The following is a 25523-nucleotide window of genomic DNA, read 5'->3' as shown; positions in this document are numbered from 1 at the left end:
AGAGGAAAAAAATAGGGGAAAATAAGATGGGGAAGTGGACCCCAAAATGCAAACCAATCAAATGCTGTCAACAATGGTTGTATGTGATGGGCCACCACATACAACCATTGTATGTGTAGACTTTTCCCGTAAGACCCTGTTCTTTTAAGTTGATGTGGTATGCTTTGTTGCTGACACATGCTCTGTACTGCTCTATCCAGAAAAGAACAGGATTCACTTACGTATATATGATGTAGTGAAGTAAATACAACATGTGTTAGTTGATTGAAAAAAATCTAGGGAGTAAAATCTAAGCTTTATAGTGTATGTAGTAGCTAGGAATAATAAGTATGATGAATGCATTATTCTCTCTAATCAAATTGGATATGAAAAGTCCATGCAGTAAAACAATCAAGACATTATTGTGATGATTTGAATTTGATTGGCCCAGATTACTCGCTAAGTCCACATCTTACTGGTTGCCGCGCGTCTAAGTTACGTGATCAACCTTCCTTTTTTTTCTCTTTTCTTTTCGGCTATCACTTCCTTAGCCTTATGATTATTGCAGTTTCTTCCATAATGGAACTCTTCAGATTTCACTTGTTTTAGTTTGATAGGACTAATTAATGGTTTCTGTCGTCTCTACATGAGATACGTATTGACTTGCTAATTATGATGAATTATGTCGATATAGTTTGCCTTTTATACTATTCATATTATTCGGTTTTTAATAGAGTGATTAGTTCATACGGAGTACATTTTTGTGTGGTGAAATGTCCATGCAAATTTATTTATGTACATAATATTTCTAACATGAAGTACATAATAACATTGATATGAAAGTGATATAATACTTGTATTGCTTGATGAGATTCTATCATACAAGTATATACTCACAATATATATATATGCACTTGAAGTTTGCCAAATGTTTTAGGAAAGTGTTTTGGTGGGCCTTTACATATAGTATGGTTGAAAATGAGATGTGATTGGAGGCAATGAGTGATTTTCTACTAATGAAAATGTAGTATATGGGATTGGAAATAATGAATTCTTAATTATAAATTTTAAAATAGAGAAGAATGCATGTGAGTATTGTGAGAATTTTTTTAAAAAATAAAAATTTAGATGTGATCAAAGACAATAATGGTCCTATACCTAACATAAAAAAGGATAATGTTAATAGGAAAATCAAAACGAAAGGAATGTATTATGAAGTAAGCGGTGAGAGAAAACCTTTTTCCATGTTATTTCTCAAAAATTAAACGAAATTTCTTCTAATTTTGTATTACAATTATAACGTTTTGATTTTACACTCTTTGTAATATACTAATATATTTAAAACAACAATTATTTGTTCATCTTGAATTGTATATTTTTTTTTATCAAATATGGATTTAATGATTTTAATATAAAATATGATTAAAAAAAATATGAATGAAAAGAAGAAAAGGGACTTTTAAGAGATATCCTAAAAAGAAATGAACTTTAGAGTATATATATTGACCTCTTGAACGACATCCCTAATAAAAATCCATCCTCTTTTCGAATAAATACTTGGTCTTTATAAAGTCAAATAAAGAAATCAAAGTACTCCATACTATTCTTTTCCCCTACACTGATTGATTACTCTTCTTACCCCAAATATTCTTTTAATTTATTTATAAACAATCCTTAACCCTCCAAAAAAAGAAAAAAGTGACAATTTTATTTATTTATTATAATATATTATAAAATAAAAAAATAGAAGTGGTCGCCAATATGGATCTATCTCACGTCCTCATAAAAAGCTCGAAATCACAACTCACAAACTTCCAAAGTAAGAGAATTAACCCAGATTTTTCAGCACCTATCTTGTTTTATTAAAATTAGATATTCTCTCTCTTGAAATTAAAATTGAAAGAGAAGCAATCTAATAAATCTAAAGAAAGCCTTTTTATTAATTACGAATCCAAAATAAATGGGTACAAGTAGATGGTGTACAATCTGTACATGTACATTTACTAATTCGATATTAGTTTGTTGTGTTGTATAATTCGAATTAGTCGGCGTGCTGATGGAAAAACAACAAGCTACCAACAAAAGTTGCAGAATTTCATCAACTAGTGATTTTTCAAGAAATTTAAACAGCTTTTGGTACTGTGGTTGGATTATTATTATTATTGTTATTGTTATTAGTATTAATATTATTATTATTTTGTTGTTATAAGATATGACTATGGTTCCTGCTCCTAAACTATCCAAACCACATCTTGTTTTTTATGGTGGCTGTGGTGCTGGTGCCGATGTCATGACTCGATTCGCCGATGGCTGCAGTGCTCCTGCTGGCTATGTTGGTTATGATAGCGTCATCGACGGCAACACTCGTACTAATACTGTTACTGGTAATACCGACATTATTGCTAATAGCAAGCTAGATATTGATAACGTAGGGATTGGTTATCCTAATAATAATAATTACGACTCCTACCATAATATTATTTTTCGTATGGCTGAGGAAGACCACTCTAGAACTTCTAACAGTACTAGTGTTAACGATGATGGTGATCATCAGCAGGCAGCTGCTGCTGCTGCCGCTGCCGCCGCCTCTTCTACTTCCATGAAGGGGCGGGACGATACCCCTACCCCTCCCCCACCTCCACACCATCATCAAAGGGGTATCGTTGACAGCAGCAGCAGCTGGCTGCAGTTAGGTCTAGGTAGGACGACCCATGTGGATACTCCTCCGCTTCCACAACAACATCCAGCGATGTCATCGTCGTTACACATGGGAGGAAGCGCGGGTGGGTTGATGCTGGAGCTCAGCCTAGGAGGAGGAGGTGGAAGCAGTGGCGGAATACCATTAATGATACCGGGGTTAGAGCAAAGAATAATCCCTCAAAAATCATGTGATCATCATTTTATTACAACTAGTAATAATTTGTTTACTAGTGGAGGTGTTATTGGATCACCAACTACTTACATCTCTCATCAACAACATCATCCTATGATTCCTCTAATAGCCTCTATTCCACAACCTCAACAGCTCCTATCTCATCATCAACAACAACATCAGACGGGTTGGGGTTTTGCTAATCAGAGAGCGGCTTTGTCAGCAGCCGCAGGGTGTTCATCATCTCTATCTCCATCTTCATCTTCGTCCATGCCACCTGCACAAATTGGTGCGGGTTCGGGTTCAGGTTCGTTTTTAACCCGCCCATTTACACCTTCCGGGTCATCCGTAGTTGCCGTAGATTCCGAATTCAGAGTATTACATCCTCCTCCTAGGAGACCTCATACTGGCATTTGGTTTGCTCTTCAAGCTTCTCTCCATCAGTAAGCTTTGTTACCTACCTCGATTTTTATTTTTATTTATTTGTAATAATATTCTACAATATAAACTAATGGGTATAATTTGTTGCTTAATTTGGTTCGTACCCAGATCAAAAGAACCGTTTTTACCTCAAGTATCCAAGAGTTTTCTCCGAATCAAGTAATTTTCTTTTTAACTTTTTCTCTTGGTTGTAAAAACAAATGATGATTAATTAAGGTTTAATTGAAGTTAATTGATTGTTTGTTTGATTAGGGATGAGAGGATGACTGTTCGATTAGTGATGAAGTATGTGGCTAACAAGCTTGGATTGGATAGCGAATCAGAGGTAAATCAATTAAATCATATATGTTTAATTTCTTCTACGTACTATTACAATGATAATGATTTAATCAAAACCTAGTTCGTTCACATACTTTGATCACTTAGTTCATCATTAGTCAATTAGTACTAAATCATCTTTGGGGCTTTTTGGGTGTTGTCAATGCAAATGGTGTTAGAAACATCGATCAAACACTACTACATAAGGAATGATAAGTGATATAGGGAAAATCAAGAACTAATTAATTAGTTCCACGGGATATATAAATCGAAGTGTATTGTTTTTTTAGGCGTAGAGAAAACCACAAAGAATAAAGACGTATCAGTAGATAAAATTTGATCTTAAATAAATGTTGGTTATTATTAGCTCCTTATACTTAAGTAGATTAAGATAGCTGATATTCATTGAGTTATGATACATGATAGAGAATTAAGGAGTCCGATAGTGCCACAACTTTAGTTTAGGTGGTGAGTAGATTTCTAGGTTGCAATCTCCTTTTTGTTTTATTAGGGGGGGCTAAGTTAAGCTACGTATCAATTACTGTGTATCTAATCTAGGAAATGCGCTCCTCGAGTTTGTATTGCTTCTAAGCTTTCATGCATGCTTTGGGCAGTAATTAATTAATTAATGTGTTAGTGTATTTAGTCATTTATGTTGATTAATTAAGCACTCGTTGTAATTAAGAGTAGAAAATGGAGATATATAGGTTAGAGAACTACCTATCACCATCTTAATTTGCTTCCTACCTCAAAACAAATAAAATTATTATTTGATTCACATATATGTTTAAAGTAATTTTCTCAAATATATATATATGCCTTCTTCAAGGGGATATTACTATATATATATGTCTATGCCCTTCACCTTACACTCATTTATTTCACTAGAAAGCAACATCTCGATTAAGTTCTTATCAATTTATTTTACAAAATTTTCCAAAATAACAATTCACCAAAATTAAAATGAGAGGAGTTGGTGAGGATTTTTTATTGTTTTCAATGCACATAATCAACATGTAAAGTGAAGAAGCTAAAAAAAAAATTGGAAAGTGGAAAACATAGTGAGAAGAAATTCAGTCATTATTGACAAGCTTAGGCAAAAGAACTGAAAATAAAAAATTGCAAACACGAATAGTGAAAGTGAGTAAATCCTAATTAAAAAATAAACTCCATCAATGTGTGTTCATATGCCATGATTTTAGGAAATTAATTAAAAGACAATGCTAATTGAGCTATTTATTTCAAATATAATTGTACAATCTTATAATAAGTTACAAGTATTATACAAATTATAAAAAAGACAATAACATAATCTATATTTTGATGTATTAAAATTCTAGCTCAAGTTAGTCTACTCACCACGTTTCAGTCTCTTTTATACTACCTCTGCTCCAAGTTACTTGCAACTTTAGGGTATTATTTGTGAGATATAAAATATTCCAAAGTTGGGAGAAATTTGGACCGGAGGTAGTATAACGAATCTCATCACATAGCGTAGGATTTGAAAGCTAGAGCTTAACAGTTGAGATCTGAGATATGTAATCCTACATACATGTTTTCCTACCCCAATACTTGTATTTTCTACTTACTTAATAAAGCCTTGAAACTAAATACGAAGTATCTATAAAAACCCATACTAATGTTAAAACCATTAAAACACAAGAACAAAAACAAGTCTCATTCCCAAAAGTAAAACGTAAAAATAATCACTCCTTTCAGAAGACATATATAACACAATTTTTTTTTTTCAAATTAACTAATGGAAACACTAATTAAACTTATATCCTAACCATTCTTCTTTAGTCATATCTTCTACTCCTTCTGTTCCTAAATTACATTCCTATTTCTATCATTTATTCCTCACATAATAGAGGAAAACAGGAATGTAATTTAGGGACGGATGGAGTAGCTAGGAGAATTCATGCTAATTTTTTTTTTTTTTTTTTTTTTTTTTTTTTTGGAATAAAACATTCATTATTATGTATAAATTTAAGGTACAATAATAGTAATAATCAATTATCATGCGATACTAATAATAAGGTGCATCACATAATACATTGTCCAAGGAACATTATCTAATTCTACTACTACGTATGTTCATATTCATGCAATATTCTTAAAATTTCCTACCATCCTAGTAATGATTAATAGAGAATAATACCAAACTTCTAATTTTAATTAGCAATTAGTTATTAGTAATTACTATATATACTTACTACTTTAATCATAATGAGATGATTAGAGATCATATCCTCGCACACCATCTATTCGGCTATACCTTCCATGTCTGAAACTATATTTGCTGTGTTAATTAATTTACATGCAACTAACATAGGATTGACTTGTTCAAGCTAGCCGGCAAGTATTATTTATATATGTGCATGTAGTAACAAACTCTAGTAAGCCTAGATTAGAATTATTTCTTTTAATTCTCCAAAAAATAAACATTATATTAACATACCAACGATATTACAATGGTGCAAATAAGTAGTATCTATAGTAGGAAATACTTCATCTTAAAAAAAAAAAAAAAAAAAAAAAAAAAGAAAAGAAAAAGTACTACGTAATATATACTTATAGAATTTCATATAAAAAAAAAATATATTCTTCGTATAAAGAAAATATTATAATAAACATATCTATACTCCGTAGTAATTAGTTGATTTATCAATGTATTGTGTCTTTCTAGCACGTCAAAAAAACGAAAAGATAGATTATCAAGCAATCAATTGATCAAGTAGAGAAACAACTACAAACCCGTACAAAAGTCAAAGAATTAAAATAACACAATTGGTCTTCATGTACTCATTTTTCCCTTGCAGATCAAACCTATTTCTAGGATTAAAAGAAGATTAGTGGTGAAACAATTACATTATAATTTATACGACAATTAAAATAAACAAGGCAACAAACTACTACAACGACGGCAGAAGTTCTTCAACGTTTAATATATGAATAGATGCATAATCTTATAGATTCTTGCGTTTGATTATGTCATGTTTTGATACTTTCATACAAACAAGATTATTACGAAAACCTTCGTTATAATTAAAATTATGTTATATATATATAATACTCCATATAATATTTATTCCTTACCAAACAACTATAATTATATATAAATAATAATTAAAGTGTTTCGTTGTCTTGACTTAGCTTAAGAAGAGGAATGCATGAAAATACTCCAAACATTCCTTTTTATTCTTCTCCCCTTGCTAGCTACCTAATATTTTTATAATCATCAAGTCAACCCTTAATTATATACGTCGTCTTACGTGAAATTATAATCCAAAGGATAATATTGTAGCAATCATTCATTTACATTTATGATCAGAAAAATATTCTTACGTACCAATCAAGAATCTGAAATCTATCTTGTTTAAGCTCACTTAATTATATATAAGTTGTGATCGTTTGGTTGTCTTGTCGTCTTCATCAAGGATGTGATCAACTCATCCCACGTAAAATTAATCATGTAACTTCAAATTTTCTAATCTAATAGAATGTGTGACAATATCAATATTCTTTCTTCTAATCATAATATCACCAAATTATAGTATAGGTATTCTTATTATATTGAACTAGCTTAATTGCCAGTAATATAGAAAATCATAATATCACCAAATTATAGTAAGGTTTTTATTTTTTATATAGAAAATCATTTGTTAATCCTTAAGCTAGTCTACCAACTGGACATGCAAGCCAATTAGCCAAACATTACTTCTCTTGTCATACTCTTGTACATACATACCCTTTAGATAGCCTCTAAGGATATGTTGGGACGTTGGGTGTCCTCGCCCTAACTATACAACTGTATGATGTACCGTTGACAAGGCAAAAGCCGACCTTGATAGTTGATAGACTCTTAGCCATGAATAATATAGCGTAAGTAAAACTATCTCTTTTATTTTTAGGTTTTGGAGATTTGGAGTAGTAACCAAGAGTGTTGTATTGTAAATAAGGTGCAATACTAGTCGTCATTATATCACTTAAGGTCGAATTTCAAAATATCAATCAAAATCCCAGAGTCTGCTTATAGTAATTTCACAATGAGTTCTTGCAACTCAAGTAAATTCATTTTTTGCGTAAAAGAAAATAGAAAGATTGTGTATCAACACAAGATATAATTTCACGGCCAAAACTCTCTAGTCACCCAATTCCCAAAATCTGATATGGCATGCAACTTATAGTACCAATCATTATATTCTCTTTTAATTTTTTTATTTTTTATTTTTTACAAATTGAAAAATACTCTTACTTGATTTTACCGCAATTCACGGTCTCTAATCATATACCCACTCATCCCAACCTAATTCATGCATATTGATACCTAGAAATTTATCTTTTGAAATAAGTACCTTGCTTTTTTTTTTTTTTTCCCAAAAGTAAAACAATGAAATAAAATAAAATAGTAGCTCATTATATATAATAAAGAAAAATGAAATTATGGTGCATAATTTCTAGAATGGCATGATGATTTTTGTTCATATTCCGCACGCAAACGTGTTGTACTTATATGCATATATCATATCAATCATCATGATGATTACCCCCTTATAAATTACTATATGAATAAAAAATAATAATAATTTGATCGAGAAGCACTGAGATATATCATCATCAAAACATGAAAAAGAGTCTTGTAAACAATAATGGTAGGATGCCACGGGAAAGCAAAAAAAAAAATATAAAGATAATATTATAATTATAAGAAAAGTGAGCATGTTTGATATATCTAGCCTTAACCCTAATTATATCACTTTTCCTACTTAATTACATAGTAGTAGCTTACTATATTATAATATAATATATTTCTTTTTATGGGTGCATTGACTTTTTTTTTTTTAATGAGATGTGTGAATAAAAGTGCATTTATAGAAGAATCAATCATATATTTATGGCATTATCTAATGTTTTGGGATTAGTTCGTTGACACTCAAAATTAAACAAGAAATGAAGACATTAGGAGAAAAAAGAAAAAAAAAAAGGGATTTAGTTGATGATATTTATAATAATTAGTAATAGTTGTGGAACTATTACATCCATCATAAAAAATCATCAACACCATTAATATTATTTAATTATTTACGAGTAGTATGGAAATGCATAGGCACCTTAAAAAAAAAAAAGTACACGTGGAGGCTTTTACGTGAAGCAGCCCATTTGCATGCCTTTCTATTGTAAAGTTTATGTATGTAGCAAGATCTTCTTCGTCATGCTTTCGATTATTTACACTCATCAATCATAATTCATTCATCCAATTATTTCTTTAATTTCTCTGTAGCATACGCACTTAGTCCGTACATTACTAGATGCCTTAGATTGTTTTATCTATGGTTGGCCCCTCCATATATCATCTCTAGGATCTCTTATTCTAGCTCTTCCGTCCCACAAATTTTGCCTTAGATGGTTAGATAATGAGGAGTTATAAGGTTTCACTAAATAAATTTTGATTATGAGGTATTTGGTGTTGTGGTTTACTTGATTTATTCCCGTTTAATAAAAGAAAAAAAAATCGTAGTATAAATAATAGGGTGAAGCTAATTGTCAAATAAGGTCAAAATATTTGTTTTATTTTTTCTTTTTATAGAGTTCGATTGTTAGTGGAATTCTAAATCTAAATGAATTGTTTCTATCAATGTAACCAACACACACCTTCTTGAACCAAAGGGAAGGAAAAAGAAGGGAAAAAAAAAAGAAAAAAAGAAAGAATGCATAATGCTCTTTGATGTTTTATCTTTTAAGTAGATCATCAATTATTTTAATTTAGGTTGATAAGTAATTTATTAGATGTTGAATATTCAATCTAAATGATATATAAAGTATTAGGGCTTCATTAGTTTAATTTGTTGGAAAGATGGATTGACTCTTATGATATACTAAGTATTTTCTTTGTCACTTTATTATTATAGTTTTTGACTTTTACACTCTTAATAACATCTGGTAACATTGACAATAATATTTTTGAAACACTAATATCTAATCAAATAAAAAACTTTAAGTTTTTGGAAATATATAATGACATTAATTGATATATACAAGTATAAAAATTTATATTCATAAAATTATTTCAAAATTATTTCAAGTAGTTACATACATTGGTATATAAATAGTATGGAGTACAAGCGTAAAAGCCAATACGAAACAATCATAAAAGAAAAAGAGGAAGATCAAAAAAAAAAAAAAAAAAAAAAAGCAAGAGCTTCATCCCTTATCTACTTAAGTAAGCATTACATAAAATTAACAATCTTATTTAAGGGGTAGTTAGTTCTACGAAGTAGTACATTGTTAAGTTGTTAACGAGCATGGAAATAAGTTGGTTTACGTAAGATGACCTATTAAATGTACATTGATGACGTTGCTTAATTGTATAGAAAAGATAAAAAAATGTAAGGTAGATGGGAGAAATTAAGTGAGATAAAGGATGAAAAGACAAGTTGGTATAATATGTGGAATTAGATTGACCCTTGGCAAAGTTCTAGGGTTTCTCATGAATGATAACTACAACGTGAATACGACGTGCATGGAATTTTTCCATTAAAAAAATTGTATGACAATGAAAGATGAATAGTGTATACCATGAAAGTTAGGTTTTATTATGTATGTATTTTTAGACGTTAGAAAAGGTTGAAGAAATTTACAAGAAAAAGTGTTACAAAATCTTTTGCCGATTCCTCGCCGTGCTTTGTGGATCCTATTATCTACTTTTATACATACTCCATTCAGAATTTCAATTCTTAAAATTAGACTTTTTTTGGGAGAAAACTTCAATAATATAGTACGAGTATCATATAGTATTTGGATAAATTTGTCTTTGTCTATTATTGTTAATTTATCATTTTATTATATATAAATGGAAAAATCTACAGTAGGAAATAATACAAAGTCCTCCTTATTTGATAAAAGAAATTAAATAAAAATAAAATCTCTTGAGACAGTGAAAAAAGAAGTCCTATTAAATTATGAGTATGACGTTTTAGACTAGGAAATTAATTTTAAATTAGTTTTGAGTGAACTTTAACCTATTGTTTATTATCTTTGTGTATCAAGGAGTGATTTTTTAAGGAACAAAAAATAGTAAAGAAATTTATGTTTAAAATGATACACTGAAAGAGTGAAAGAGGATAACTTTATCAGTAAAACAATTCGATACACATAGTATCATTAAATTATTTTAGAGAAACTTTATATCCGCCCTACTACATACATTGTACGCCTGTCTTTTTTTACGAGTATGTGTAAAGGGATAGAGAAAGCAATAGTGTATATATGCACATAATGTATGTGTGAGTTATAAAAATGAAAAGTCATAAGAGATGATGATTTTGGCTTACGAGCAAAGTATGGGTGGGACATGTAATGATTTAAACTCGGGCAAACTTTTGATCGTGGGATGGCGGGCAGATTAATACTCCACTAATTTTAGTCTATAGTTTTGTGATAATATTATTAGTGATTACCCTAATTATTCAATCGTATCTTTTAATTAAGCGGCTGACCGCTGACCGTAGTGCTTTGCCTCGTTTTGTCGGGAGAAATTTAGACTTTTTTTTTTGGAGGATCATCAACTATTATAACTTTAGGAGATCACTTCTTTTTTATGATGATTTTGACGTCGACAAAAAAAAAGTATTTTTAGCTAGAATATTTTAGCATGAATGACGTAAGCTTGTCACAATGGTGATCTCATTACTATGCAGTAATTGTGTGTTTTTCTTTTTTTTTTAAAAAAAAAAACAAAAAACAAAAAAAAATTGATCATGTTTATAGTATTGTTAACGTCAAATAAAGAGCACAAGTAGTGTGTTTGGCTTTATTTGTAAAAATGGTGGTGTTCACTATCAGTAGTAGTTGAGGTGGTACTTGCCTCCTAATTTTGGGTTTTTCTTGTTTCAAAGTAATTGTTCTTATTATAGGAATCAAACAATTTAATTACTACTTCGTGTCTGATAATTAAGGTTGCGGAGCGTTGTTTGATCTAAATTTTGTTACTTTTACCATTAGACACTTTTAACATCGAGGCGGTGTTATATGATCCACAAACTCGTGAAATATATGACCATGTTTGGTGAAAAGCTGAAATTGATTGTATTAGCTGATTTTAACTGGTCAATTTCTTACATTTTTTTTTGAGATATAGACATATTTATTGTGGTAGGATTTTGTGTTAAATTAATTAAGATATAACTATTATTGCACCTTAAAATACTTGAATAAGCTAATGAAAAGCTCCTTCAAACTTATTGAAAATGAGTATATTTGGTGGAATAAACTCTTGGAATCACCTCGCCACCAAATGCTCCAATTATTTAGCTTTCTATAGTAGTCAAACAGCTATTATATTGGTCAAATAAACTAATTGGGCGGTTCTGCATGCCCCAATAAACTTCTTACCAAACACCAACCTATATATATGCTTAATAAGACTCTTCCAATATATGCTCAATAAGACTCTTCTAATATGTAAAATAGAAAGTTGAACTACTATGGTCCGAACAAATTAAGCTACTCCCTTTCTCTTAAACTAAGGGTCTGTTCTCATAGGCTGAACTCAGCTGAACTGAGCTGAGCTGAATTGAACTGAACTGAATATTATATAAGAGAAGGAAATTAAAAGCTAAACTGAATTGAATTGAAGTGAACTGAAAATAAACGTATGAGAATAGGCCCTAAGTAGCAAAGTAATTCTAATAATGTTGGCTCATAAGGGGAAACTACTCCGTAGTCAATCTTGAATATTAGCTCCTTCCAGAATTGTAGGCCAACACACTCAAAGTTGTGGTGTGTGAATATATGACTTTTGAATTCGTTGTGAAACTGAGAAATACTTTGGGTTGATTATTATTTTATAATAGTATGGGGTAATAGAGCTTAATGGTCAAAGTCATAAGTTTATGACCATGATTAATAATAATCCATCATTAAGGACTACTTGTGTCCTTAGACTGATTATCAAAAAGGGTAGTCAACTATAGTTTTACTCTATGTGACCAATTGCTAGAGGCGTTGAAGTGGCAACCATTTTATTTTTTGGTGTTTAGAGAGCAATAAGGACAAATTATAGAATCGGTTTTAGAATCTTTTGAAATCAGGAAGAAAGTCTTAACCACTTAAACCATCTCTCACTCTAAACAACAAATCTTACATGGTCATCACCTCGTGTTAGGATTTTCTCTAGTTCTATCTTTTCTTTTCTTTCCTTTTTCCAATAATCTCAAATTTTCTTGTTTTTTCCGTCGGGAAAAATAGACTCTTCTTTCTTGTTTCTTAAATCTAGAAGAATAATGCAAGTATATTTTGATTGATATTTGTTTTTGGTCCAAAGAATAATCATCTTATTGAATAATGGAAATTTGATTTAGTACAAGATGCTCATATTCTCTATAGAATTGACACTTAATAAGGCAATAAATTATATACACACCATATAGATATAATAGTATGACTTTCCCTGAACTTGTTAATTAATTCAATCCATAGGCTCTTATGAGTAAGACTTAATTTGTTTAAAGTTGACAAATTAGTGCTAATTCACAACTAAACACTACTACTCATCTTAATTCTTAAAACTGTCACTTTAAAGCGGATTTCATGGAGATTATGAAATTGATAATGTATAAACTATAATTCAATATTTTTAATAATAACCACTTTTCTTAATCTTATAACTTTCAATATCTATCATTCTATCTGTCATAAGCAAGGAATATGAATGAAAAGCACGTACCATCTGTTACTTATATCTATATTAATTAATTTTAGGACAAAAGGAATAAACATTATTGTTAAGACTTAAGATTATTATAATATATGATATTTTATTATATATTATATAATAAATAATAAATTATGCATGGGAATGTTTATATGCAGGTAGAGATAAGGTGTAAAGGGCAACAACTAGTACCATACTTGACGTTGCAGCATGTAAGAGACAATATTTGGAGTTCAAGTGACGCGGCTGTGACGACTGTGACATTACTTCCTGACTCCTCAACAACTGATCATCTCATGGTTTTGAATTATGGTAGAAGCACTTCTTCTTCTAGTACCTCGCTACCTCTACCTAATTAATTAATTAAATACATTAATTAATTATGCTCAATTATAATGCTAGGTTACTAAATTACTACTACGAGATCGATCGATTAATCGATAAATTATGGAGATTCTTATTTTTTTTAATCTCTCCTTATTCATTAACCAACCCCACAACATCATCTTGTATCAATATTGTTGTTGATCAATTAAATTAATACCCTTAAATTAGAAGGAAAAAAGAAAAGAAAAAAAAAGGAAGTTTTCCCTAACAGTTCCAATTGTAATTTTCCTTCTTTGCTTAGGTTGTAGGATGAATTAATTAGCTACCAAATTAAATACCCCATTATGTAAGGTATGTGTTTTCGGCATTTGGGGTACCTTGTAATTGTATAAAACAAATTTTATTGTCCGATAATAGGACATTTTATTTATTCTCTTCTTATACTAGCTACTTTCCCTTTTTCATAAGATTATCTTGTATGTATGTACGTGCTTATCTATATGATTGTATATGTAATTAGTGCTTGATTTGTGTAAAGATAGATGTATGGGACGCATCATTCTTGCAAAAATAGGGTTGGTAAACGAATGAACTAAGTGGAGTTTAGTTTTAAGTTGAAATAATTTGTTTAAGCATGGCTCGCTTGAGCCACTCAAACTAACAATTAAAGCTAATTAAGCTTTGCTCATCAAACATTTAAACTCTCAATGTTAAGTTAAGGCTTAGGGCTACTCGTCTGATTGTCACATAATTTTTAGATGGAAACTTTTTGAAGATGTGTAGAGAACTCTTTCTGTTAGCGGTGCAATCTAAACCCGTCTAAAAACAACATTGTTAAAAATAAAAAATAAAAACAAAATTATGGATTTAGATCGTATAATTTTTTTTATTAAAATTATTTGCTGTATTATTTTATATTATTTAATTTTTACATGTAGTGGTTAACATGCATTGAAGCCATACAAGAGAAAGGCCGGAGCGCCGAGTTATACAAGCATTATTTAGCTTAAACTTTCAGCATCATTAAAGATATGAAATCTCTATATAATCAAATACGTAGTATCATATTAATTGACTAATTAAGCAATTAAGGGGAGGTTTAGAAGTTAAGTGCATGAACTTGGCTTCATTCTCATAAAAATATTACTACGGAGTACTAATCTTCAACGCTGTGCTATGTCACTTTCCAGGTAGATTTCATCGACCATCGTATCTCTAATTACTGCATCAAACTAAAATTTAGTACATTGCATGGCATTTGACTTATCCTCTTTGTTCATTATTTTTAATAAATAGAGTATATAATTTGTTGAGTCAATACCACAAAACCAATTCAAGACAACTATGCTCTTTTAATACGTATATTTGTAAATTTTGCAGTTGTCAAAGTTGACCTTTTACGCCACAAAACAAGTCAACTGATTTTACCAGAAACAAAAGTCAATTTTCAGGAGGGAGATCAATGTAATATTCATGTGAATTCGTGTGAAAGAATAATTAAATTAGATACTACCGACGTTTCATATTATTTGCAACAATTAGACATTTTTCCTCTCTATTTTATGTAAAATAGTTGCAAATAATATGAAACGGAAGTAGTACAAAGCATATCTCATCTTTTCCCTTCATGACTTCATTTGAAATGCTCTTTCATGGTGGTCAAGGCAGCGAACTTCAAAAGCTTGGGTCTGCTACCATCTTTTCTCTTGCTTGATGATAATACTAGGTTGCAGACTTGTTGGTGGGGAAACATTGTCGCTCACTCGCTCATTTGGCAACTAAATGGTACTGTACAACAAACACCAGGCTTGTAGTATAGCTGTATGGTTTGATGCATTCCCCCAAAGTCTGATGAAGGAGTACGTATTACTTTGGCGAAGCTTGATTTACATAAATAATAATCTACTGACCTTAATTATTAAAAAAAAAAAAAAAAAAAAGTAGTACATGTACGAGTATGCCTTTTTCCCTCTCCTGAGCCATGTAATAAGACCCAATAATCAGATGTTAGAACTGTTGTTTATGTTCTACAAAGTATTTGCATTATGAAGACCATGTTCATCATCTGAAACTGATCCATAGCAACAACAACCCAAGGAATGTTAATAATTCAATTCTATACTTGGTAAGTTATAATTGATGGGCTTATACTTTTCTTGGCTAAGCCAGATAGACAAAAGTTTTATAGCACTTGGGCCTTGTATTTCAAAAGGTTTATAGCACTTGGGCCTTGTATTTCAAAAGGGTTACTCTTAATAATCAGAAGGGCCCATTACACTGCAAGTTCTTCCAAAAACTTGGAATGCATTAAATCATTAATAACAATGAGTTTCCAACCTTCCAGGTATCTGAGTATCTCCATGACACCATCTAGCTACTCAAAAGAACCTCTTAAATTTTATTGACACCGTCAGAACAGTTGCAGCAAATTGATCCACAAAAGCTAGTCTAAAACTATATAGTACTCGTCGTAAATACAATAAGTGAACTACCTGAAGCTATCTATAGACAAAATAGCACATTCCATTCCTTAAATCAACAAGGCTGCCATGACTAGAGTGGGGTAATGGGTTCAAATGACAGAACCTTACCCCATATTAGTAAGACTGTTTGCCTATTTCCATGAGACCATCATCCTAAAGCCAACTGATTGTCAAACTGCTTAACATCACACCACAGGTAGACTTGCTTCAGCATGTGTAGTTACTTAATGGCTAAAGAGTTGCACAATTCTGATGTGCGTGTTGAAAGAGTTGAGAAAAACATACGTGAAAACCGTTCGTCAGGGATAAATTTTGTATTACTGATTCTAAGATAATGCAGAACATAATTGTGAATCATACAAACTAGATACCTATTCTATTTTACACAACTATACAGCCATAATTAGGCATCAGTAGAATAAACTGTAAACGGATCAGAAGAATTAGCATAAGTTCATTATGAAGTGAATTGCCTGCACATATGATTTACACAAAGGAATGTACCAATACTAACAAACATAGAACATTGCATGCACCTCCCATTATTGGCAGCTGAAAGAACCATGTGCCAAGATTTCAATACAGGTATGGGACTAATTACCTGCAATGACAAGTATATTGGATAACTGATGTAAATGGTTCCCGTAGAACTAGCTTGTGCTCAATTTTGAAACAATAACCTTTTAGAAGGATCACATCATGCATTCATGCATTGCTTCATCTTGGACAACATGCAAAACAATATGAACAGAATAGATAGCTTTTAACTTTCAGGATGCTGTTATCTTTTATCATTTAGGCTAAGAAGACAATGAGCAACAATTTTCAGGATTAATAACTATACTAGGTCTATCAAAGGTAAGAGGAAGCCTCATTCTCGTAAATTAAAGCATCACAGAGAAGTTTGAAGATGATCTTCAGCATATATCTATTATCAATTAGGGTAATAAGACAATGAGCAACAATTTTCAGGATTGATAACTATTACTAGGTCTATCAGAGAGGTAATTGTCCACTAGCAACCTCATTGTCCTAAATTAAGGCATCACAGAGAAGTTTGAATAAAATCTTCGACGTATATCTTATATCAATTAAGCTAATAAGAAAACGAGCAACAATTTTCAGGATTTATAGCTATACTAGGTATATCCGTCTATCAGAGGTAAGAAGTAAATGTTTAATAGCAGCTACATTGTCGTAAATTAAGGCATCACAAAGAAGTTTGAAGAAGATCTTCAGCATATATCATTACAGATAGGAGAGAAGTTTTCTCCCTTCCTACTTAAAAATAAAATAAAACAAAAATCCTACTTTAACGTTGCATCTTGAATGACCATACAACTTAGAAACGATTAGATAGCATAACGTCAAATTGGAAGCCTTTGTTAACTGAATTCTTCTGTTTCCAAATGTTATAGCCGAGAGAAAACAAAAGAAACCACAATTAAAATAAAAATTAACTTGATCATACAAATGACATATGCATATGACACATTTGACAGTATATCGCGTTTCAAAGAACTATTGACAGTTTTTCAAAGTATACAGGCATTGCCCAAAGAACTGAAACTCAAATATCGTGTTTCAAAGACAGTTTTGTTGATGATAGGCAGTCTTGCACTAACTTATCATATAAGGCACAGCACCAAGCAGCAGCATTTGATCTTCTAGGAAGACAGGGTATAAGAGTTATACATATAGCAAATCGGCACTTCATAACCTACTTCTGTTCTCAACTCAAAGGCAATATAAACAGGTAAAATCATTCATCACAATCATTCAGAATTTGGCTGAAGTCACTAAACTGTACAGAAAACATAAGAGTTTACAGTATACTAAGTACCAAACATCTCATTGCACCAAAAAAAAAATGCAGCAAGCTCACTAATCAAAACTCACAAACATCAAGTGGGCATTACATAGCCCGATTCAACAAAAGCGCAAATTCCTGAATAATGATGCTTAAACAAAAAGGTGAATCCCAAAATAGAGCAAAAAAGACAAGTCAAAAACCGGTAAGCGAATTTCCACAATAAGAATGAACTTCATTCCATCTCAACTTCTACCAATCAATCAATGCAAGACAAATACTAAAACAATGTGACATAACAACCACCCTGCAAACATCAATTGCGCCAAAAAAGAGATTCTTGCATTGAAATCATTATTACTATCATCATTATTATTTATCAACGGATTACTATAAAGAAAAAAGAAGAAAAACTTGGAAATATTACAACAGAAAAAGTGAGCAACAACAAAGTTGATATAATTGAGTAAAATTGAAGAGTCAAGATAAACCTTTCCTGAGATTTTGAATGGCAGAATACAATTTCCTTCTAGAACCAACTGCATTTATCCCCATATCTTTAAGATCATCAAGGGTCAAGTATGGCAACACCTCCTCATCAACCTCATGAATTTCGAAAACCGGGGCGTATCGTCCCAACCCCAATTCCACCAGCCATTTCCTTACCCCTTCTTCCAATCCACTTCCTCTGTTTCTAGAATTCGATTCCATCCCCAATTCTTGCTGCGAATTTGAAACCCTAGTTGCTCTAATTGACCTTCGATTATGAGCATGCCAAATATCTAGATTAACCCCAACATCATCCCCTGAGTTAATTGGGCTTTCAGGCCCATCAATTTCTGGGTCGAAATCTCTAAACCCTTCTTCCCCATTGTTATTATTTTTGTTAATATCTTCATCAATATCCTCATCAAATTCATTAAAATCATTATTATTACCTCCTCCATTTTCTCTCTCCTCCTCCTCCTCAACATCTTCTTCAACCCTCAAATTGGTTCGAACCCTCTTCGAACTGTTAGTACTAGTAGCCCTCTTAGATTTGAACTCTTTCGGAAACTTCCGGTGAGAAACTACCCCGTTATTGTTGGTTGTTGCGGCGGTTGCGGTGGTTTCCGCGGAGGAGTAATCGAAATTTCCATTAATGGGGGCAACAAGATTAGTTAACGGGCGAATCTTGGAGGATTTATTAGGGTTATGATGTTCTCGATGTGGGTGCGAGTTGGGGTTGAGCCGCCATGGTCTGGAGGTCCGAAGAGTGGCGGGTTGGTCTCCGATGTCGCCTAATCGGACACTGGGTCGCCGGTGCCGTTTAGGGGCTAGAGTTGAGCCGGGGTTGGGTTCGGTGGTCGATGAAGGTGGGACATTCTGAGGTGCTGCTGCTGATGCTCCGGGAAGAAGGGTTGTGAGTTGGGTTCCTGATCCAGGAGGCTGTAGTTCGGCCGCCATTAATGAAAGCTTGATTCGAAGGAGAGGAGAGAGAAAGAGAGAGGGAGAAGAAAGATGAAGAGGAGAGAAAAAGTGTGTGAGTGAAGTGTTGGGATGAGGAGGGCTTGGATTGCGTTATTTTGACCCGAACCCGGTGTTTTTTAATTATCTAGGCCCACTTTCAGGGCATCCTTTTAACTATATCCAAATTATTTTGGGAAATTCTCACCGGTAACACTCAACTTCTGTTTTTTCTCAATGGTAGAATACTAAATTTTGGATTATCATTGGTAATCACTAATTAGTAGTACTAATTTACTGATAATATTAATGAAACTTTTACCTAAATCCTTAACCATGGTTACCAATTTAAGTGGGAAATTAGCTGCAAAATATAGTTGGCTGCATTATTTGCTTGATTGATCAGGATTTTGGACTATAATTGATTTTCATATCATCTTGCTCAATGGTTCCTAGAATGAAAAAGGTACATGTCTAATATGATCTTCATAAATCATTCAAATTTTAGTTTTGAATATATGACCAAGACTTTGAGACGTATAGATTGCCCTCATTTGTAATTGAACTGGTATGGCTTATTCTAAATTCGAAATCAATAAATAGCCATATACTATATTATTCACAAATATTGATGGTGAACTTAATAATTAGTCAAACCAATACCAAAGGGGAAAAAAGGGCAATTATTACGTATCACTTCTTCAACATATTCTTTGTTATGCATACTCTGTAATAAAAATAAACTTTTCATCCAATTAATTAATATTAATATCAAAATGGACAGTTTATGTTGAAAAATCTGAATCCCAGTATCTTGAGGATACTTCTGCTGTAGAAAATGGAAAGAAAGACCTTGAAGAAGTCCTGCACTCCTGCATAGCAGTGGAAGGATGCGCAATAATCATTTAGGGTTTAAATAAAGGGGTAATTGATTAAGGAGGGAAGTGATTTTTTAGAAGGATAGGTTTGTAATTTTGTTATTAGTAAACCATGGTTAGTCGATAATTAGGTAAAAGTTTCATTAATGTTACCAGTAAATTAGTACTACTAATTAGTGATTACCAATGATAATCCAAAATTTAGCATTCTACCATTGAGAAAAAACAGAAGTTGAGTGTTACCAGTGAGAATTTCCCGATTATTTTTAAGATTCATAGAAAAACTTTCACTTGAGCCCCTTAATAATATACTAGATGAAGCCCGTGCGATGCACGTTTTGTTTGAACTTTTAAAAATAATTTTTTTTATACATATATTTATGTGCTAAAATTTGTTATATATTTAGACAAAATTCCTAATATCGAAAGATAATATTTTATATTTAATTAATTTAAATTGGAAAATCTCATTCGCCAATTTTGCTTACGTGGCATTTGAATTATTTAATTATAAAAGATTTTAATAATCTCCTATTTAATTGGTTACTACTAAAATTTATAATCCTACATGACACACTAAGAAAATTAGATCCTATGTGGCTCTCTAAAAAGTCGGGAAAAAACTCCCCTTTATATATATATATATTAGATTACCTCTTATGTGTAACTTTGGGGTATTATTTGTAAAATATAAAATATTCTAAAGTCTTTCAAAAAAAAAATTCTAAAGTTGCACATAACATTTAACGGAGATAGGTAGTTGTGTTAACACTTGTTCTGTGCTACCTAAAGGCTAAAAAAGATTTAATTCTGGTATTTGATCTAGTAATGTCAAATTATCCATTCTTATGTTTTCAAAAAAAAAAAAATTATCCATTCTTATTATGGATTTGAATTAGGAAGGTAAATTGATATAGAAATGATTACAATAACAAGTTGATTTTGTTATCTTACAATAAGTTGATCTCTCTTACTTAAGTCGGTCTTTCCAGAGATGACAGTAAATTATATGACATAATTCACCTTATTTTTATATTACTGAAAATATTTAAATGAATATAACTTGTTTGTGTAATTTATGAATCGTGAATCCTCTTTGACATATACTAATGATATATGTACAATTTTTTCCTTTTATAGGTACATTAGATGTTAGGTCATTCAATTTGTAACTAAACTTGATTATGTTTCTTAAATCTCTTTATTTATTTTAATAACAATGCATAAAATTGACTTGTAACTGGTTTATTTTATTCATGTTTTAATTTGTGGAATCAAAATGATTTTTATATTTAAATTTATATGTTGTATGCTATTTATTTATGTTGGCTTGTAATATGGCTTCCCTCCAACTATCAATGACTCGCATTCCACGTGCATGCAACGTCATGTGAAATGCACACGTGTTCATGTAAAGATAAATTGCATGAGCGTCTACTAACACCCAAATCTTGCCAAACAACCTGGAACCTCCTCAAACTTTTAGGATTTGCATTCCCATTAAGAACACATGATAACAAATAAGTAAGAAGCAAGTTCGTTACCATAGGTGGTTGGGGATTCGTTACAGATTCAACCAAAATCCAGAAATTCAAGTCATATAAAAAGGTTGGTTAAGACTTTTATCGAAATAAATGTTTAAAGAAAAAAAAATTGCGCAATAAATGTTTTATTTTTTCTTTGACTAAGCCTTCCTTCTAATAAGATTCTCACACCAATCAAGTTAACAGACCAAATGATTGAATCCTAACTCATTTTTAGCGAGACCTTTTGAAGAAAACCTTGATTCACATTATTTGATCCTTTTCCAACCTTCAAATTTAGTTGAACTACCATAAATGAATTTGTATTAGTCGATATGAAATTCTCTTACCTTATATTAATTTTTATTAGATCTAAAATTTAAATCAGATCTAATAAATTCAGATAAGTTCAGGTCCAATCAAATAACAATAACACTCACTATTGATCATGATTCAAGGCAATATTAATTTAATACATTAGTATATGTTCCTATAAGTCTTTTTAAATTTGTGCTCACAAATTTGCTAAAAACTAAGGCCTGTTCACTTCAATAATTTAATTTCAGTTTGGTTCACTTCAGCTCCAATCAGTTCAGTTCAGCTCTTAATTTCCTTCTCTCATAAAATATTCATTATTTAAGCTCTATTCAGCTCAATTCAGTTCAACTTAGTTCAGTAAATGTGAACAGGCCCTAAGCAATAAGCAAATTTTCAGTTAGCCAAATATCCACTTTTTAATTACTTTTTTTTTTTTACAATAATGTTAACCATTAGAGATATTAATCGTTAAAATTGTGCGTTGGCAAGCTCGATAAAAGAATCGAGCCAACTATTATAAATGAGGTAGGACTGTAGTAGAAAGGTACACATAACATAACCGTCTCCATATCTTAATTAGAGGAAATTAAAATGCCCATCAAGTTAAGAAAAAAATAAATAGAGAGTGTCAGATAGCTTAATTGGTTATTAGAATTTATCCCCTGAGTCTAGAACATTTAGTGATTAATTCACATCACTCGCCGTTGTGACTCTCTAAAAACCAATAATAAATAAAAAGAAATAAATTTTACATCAAACTAAAAAGTTACTAAAGCAAGAAAATATGGTTCGAAGGCCATGAACCTCCGAAGAAGTTGAGAAATTGTACGGTACACTCGAGTATATACAACAAATTATAAGGAAGTTAGCTATGCAATACTTGCATGCTTAGCTGTCTACATTAAACTTTTGAGAAATCTTTGTTGATTCTACTCAGCATCCTAGCTACTTATTAAGGTTGACCATTGTGTATCATATTGGATATCAAGCAGAATAATTTTATTTATTTTTTTTTTTTAAAAAAAAATTATCATTTGCTTTGTCTTCACGAGAACTTGCATATATACCCTTAACTTAGTGATTGAGCTGGCAATTGTTGTTTAGTGTACATTAAGTATATAATCGTTGTGAAAATGTAACATTTTATGCAAGTAACTTGTGTTTATGTGCTCACGCAAGGTACAACAGGTTGCATGATGAAACATGAGTCGAGGTAAATCCAAAATATACGAACATCACACACAACTTACTATTTAATGTAATCAAATCCACCCTGATACATGTAGAAAAAGGGATGTAATAATCAGCAAAAAGACAAATATAAAACTGAAATTTGTAACCTTCAACCCAAAAATAATGTGTCTATAACTCCTGAATTTGTTACACTTGAATGATACCGTGTTTTTCTTTTTCTATTTCTTCCTTTGTTAAATTTGTTAACGAGAGTTAATGATCCTGATTGACAAGCGTTCATCTGATAGGGGTGTATGTACATGCAGTAACACTAATACATATACTCTTCAACCCAAATAAATTTGTACACTTATATATATGTTTCCTTTTTCCTTTATTTTTTAAATTTTAAACTCGAGTTTGGAAAATCAGTTATAATTTTATATACGAGTATATATATAGCTGTTAGTATTAGTTTGCACATTGCAACTATTGTACTTCGTATTTTTAAGTTGTTGTAAAAGGCAGTTTGGTGCTAATAGCTAAACATTTTTTTTTTTCATCATGGTATCTGGTTGCTCTAGAGGTAACACCCTGAATTTAGGGCCATTTTTATCAGGCCAGGGTCACGGTGGTGCAATAGGTGGAACACGCATGTCATGTAACAAGGACTGGGTGTGGCCTCCTCTTCAAAGAATCAATAATAATAATTCAGAAAATGTTATCAGTAGTGAGGGAACGTGCTCTTGTGCATCAGAGATTTCGCGCCAGCAGCAGCAGATTCTCAACATCAATTCTTTGATGATGCCTGTTGGTCAATCCGAATGGCATGCATCCTTACCTATTCCCTCTACCGTATACTACCATACTGTTGCTCCCCTGACTGTAAGCGCCTTAACTCTTTGTTTACTGTCTCCTTTTATTCCTCCCTGCATCACTGCATGCACTACTTCTAACTGTATACGGCCTTAATTAAATAATTAGTACACTTTCTTGGTCACATAAAAATTTATCAGTAGTCTTTCCTAGATTGATGATTGATTACGGAGTACATTTGTGTTTGGCACAAAAATTTCGTTGATCTCATTATATCAAACTCGCGCTTGCACATGTTTACCATGCTTAAATAAAAAATTATAGCTGAATTGAACAAGGTTGTGCACCAATGATCCATGCAACTAATTTTTAGCACTTGATTTGAACCAATTTATGTTAGATTATCTCTCACTTTTTGTGGCGCAGGGATTATGCTCCCTAGGCCACGCGTGCAAGCCATACTGTTCACGTTACAAGTTGGTACTAGTGCACAATATTTGTAACCTTGAATTAATTTAGTTGATCATAATAGCAAAAACCTATTTATAATTTTTGTAATCAAGAATATAGCATGTCCCAAATTTGTTAAATCAAATCAAAAGGGCATTATTGTTGCTTAAGCCGTTTCATTCAGTTTATTATTGTCAATGCTATGAACTTCAGGCCCTTTTTCGAACCTTAGCACTCATAACAAACTTGATGAATACACGTACATACAGGTAAACAATGCAAGGCCTTTGAGGTTCCTCTTCGGCAAGGAGCTTACACACAGTGATGCCTTGAAGAAAAACAAAATTATCATTCCTAGGGTCAGCTAAACCTTCTAACTATAATTATTGTTGGTCCAGAAATACGATTTATATATCATTAAAATCGATTTCTTTTCCCTAATATAGTCTTATATGATTCCAAAACAGAGGGATGCTGAAACTCATTTGCCTTATTTAAGCTCGAGACATGGTATGCGACTATATATGGAAGATACAGAAACTAAAGGAATTTGGTGCTTCAGATTTAAGTATGCTTTATTTCCCTTTCACAATATATAAAGATATGTTCATGTATGTAGGATTGTTTCTTCAAAAAAAAAAGTATGTAGGATTGTACATGTACTATGATATAATGAATAACGAGTAATATGATCACTTTGTTTCATCCCCTTTTATGGAACAGATACCGTGTCACAAACAAGTCCAAAGTCCATTCCCTAGAAGGAACTCGTAAGGGCCTTCTTCAACATTTCGAAATTGAAGTATTCTTACTTGTGACACTTTTTAATGCACAAACAAATTCGATTATTGTTTAATTCAATTAAGTGTATGCATTGAGAAGATTTTGCATCTTGTAGGACATTTTGTTCAAGTCCATGATTTGAAAGCAGGGGACTATATTGGCATTTACATAGATGAAGAAAGAAGAAGATA

General features: G+C 31.6%; 2 protein-coding genes across 2 annotated transcripts; one reads left to right on the top strand and one right to left on the bottom strand.

The window, feature by feature from the left end:
• Positions 1-1383: 1383 nt before the first annotated feature.
• LOC110690476 lies at positions 1384-14131 on the top strand. Its single transcript, XM_021867321.1, has 4 exons — positions 1384-3294; positions 3401-3451; positions 3545-3617; positions 13484-14131. The coding sequence occupies exons 1-4, from the start codon at positions 2192-2194 to the stop codon at positions 13682-13684; spliced, it is 1428 nt and encodes a 475-aa protein (XP_021723013.1). The 5' UTR covers positions 1384-2191; the 3' UTR covers positions 13685-14131.
• A 2286-nt stretch (positions 14132-16417) lies between these two features.
• On the bottom strand, positions 16418-19553 carry LOC110690475 (protein bicaudal C homolog 1-A-like). The gene has a single exon (XM_021867320.1). It carries the CDS (start codon positions 19389-19391, stop codon positions 18426-18428), a length of 966 nt encoding a protein of 321 aa, XP_021723012.1. The 5' UTR covers positions 19392-19553; the 3' UTR covers positions 16418-18425.
• Positions 19554-25523: the final 5970 nt, after the last annotated feature.

Source organism: Chenopodium quinoa, unplaced genomic scaffold (assembly GCF_001683475.1).
Source record: "Chenopodium quinoa cultivar QQ74 unplaced genomic scaffold, ASM168347v1, whole genome shotgun sequence".
Lineage (NCBI taxonomy): Eukaryota > Viridiplantae > Streptophyta > Magnoliopsida > Caryophyllales > Amaranthaceae > Chenopodium > Chenopodium quinoa.
The sequence above is the reverse complement of the archived record's forward strand: the minus strand, read 5'-3'. Positions and strand labels throughout refer to the sequence as shown.

Bases quoted from the DNA above. Each gene is read 5' to 3' on its own strand.
- LOC110690476 (XM_021867321.1), top strand. From the start codon at position 2,192: ATGACTATGGTTCCTGCTCCTAAACTATCCAAACCACATCTTGTTTTT. The intron at 3,295-3,400 runs GTAAGCTTTGTT...GTTCGTACCCAG, and splicing joins CTTCAAGCTTCTCTCCATCA to ATCAAAAGAACCGTTTTTAC. The intron at 3,452-3,544 runs GTAATTTTCTTT...TTGTTTGATTAG, and splicing joins AAGAGTTTTCTCCGAATCAA to GGATGAGAGGATGACTGTTC.
- LOC110690475 (XM_021867320.1), bottom strand. From the start codon at position 19,391: ATGGCGGCCGAACTACAGCCTCCTGGATCAGGAACCCAACTCACAACC.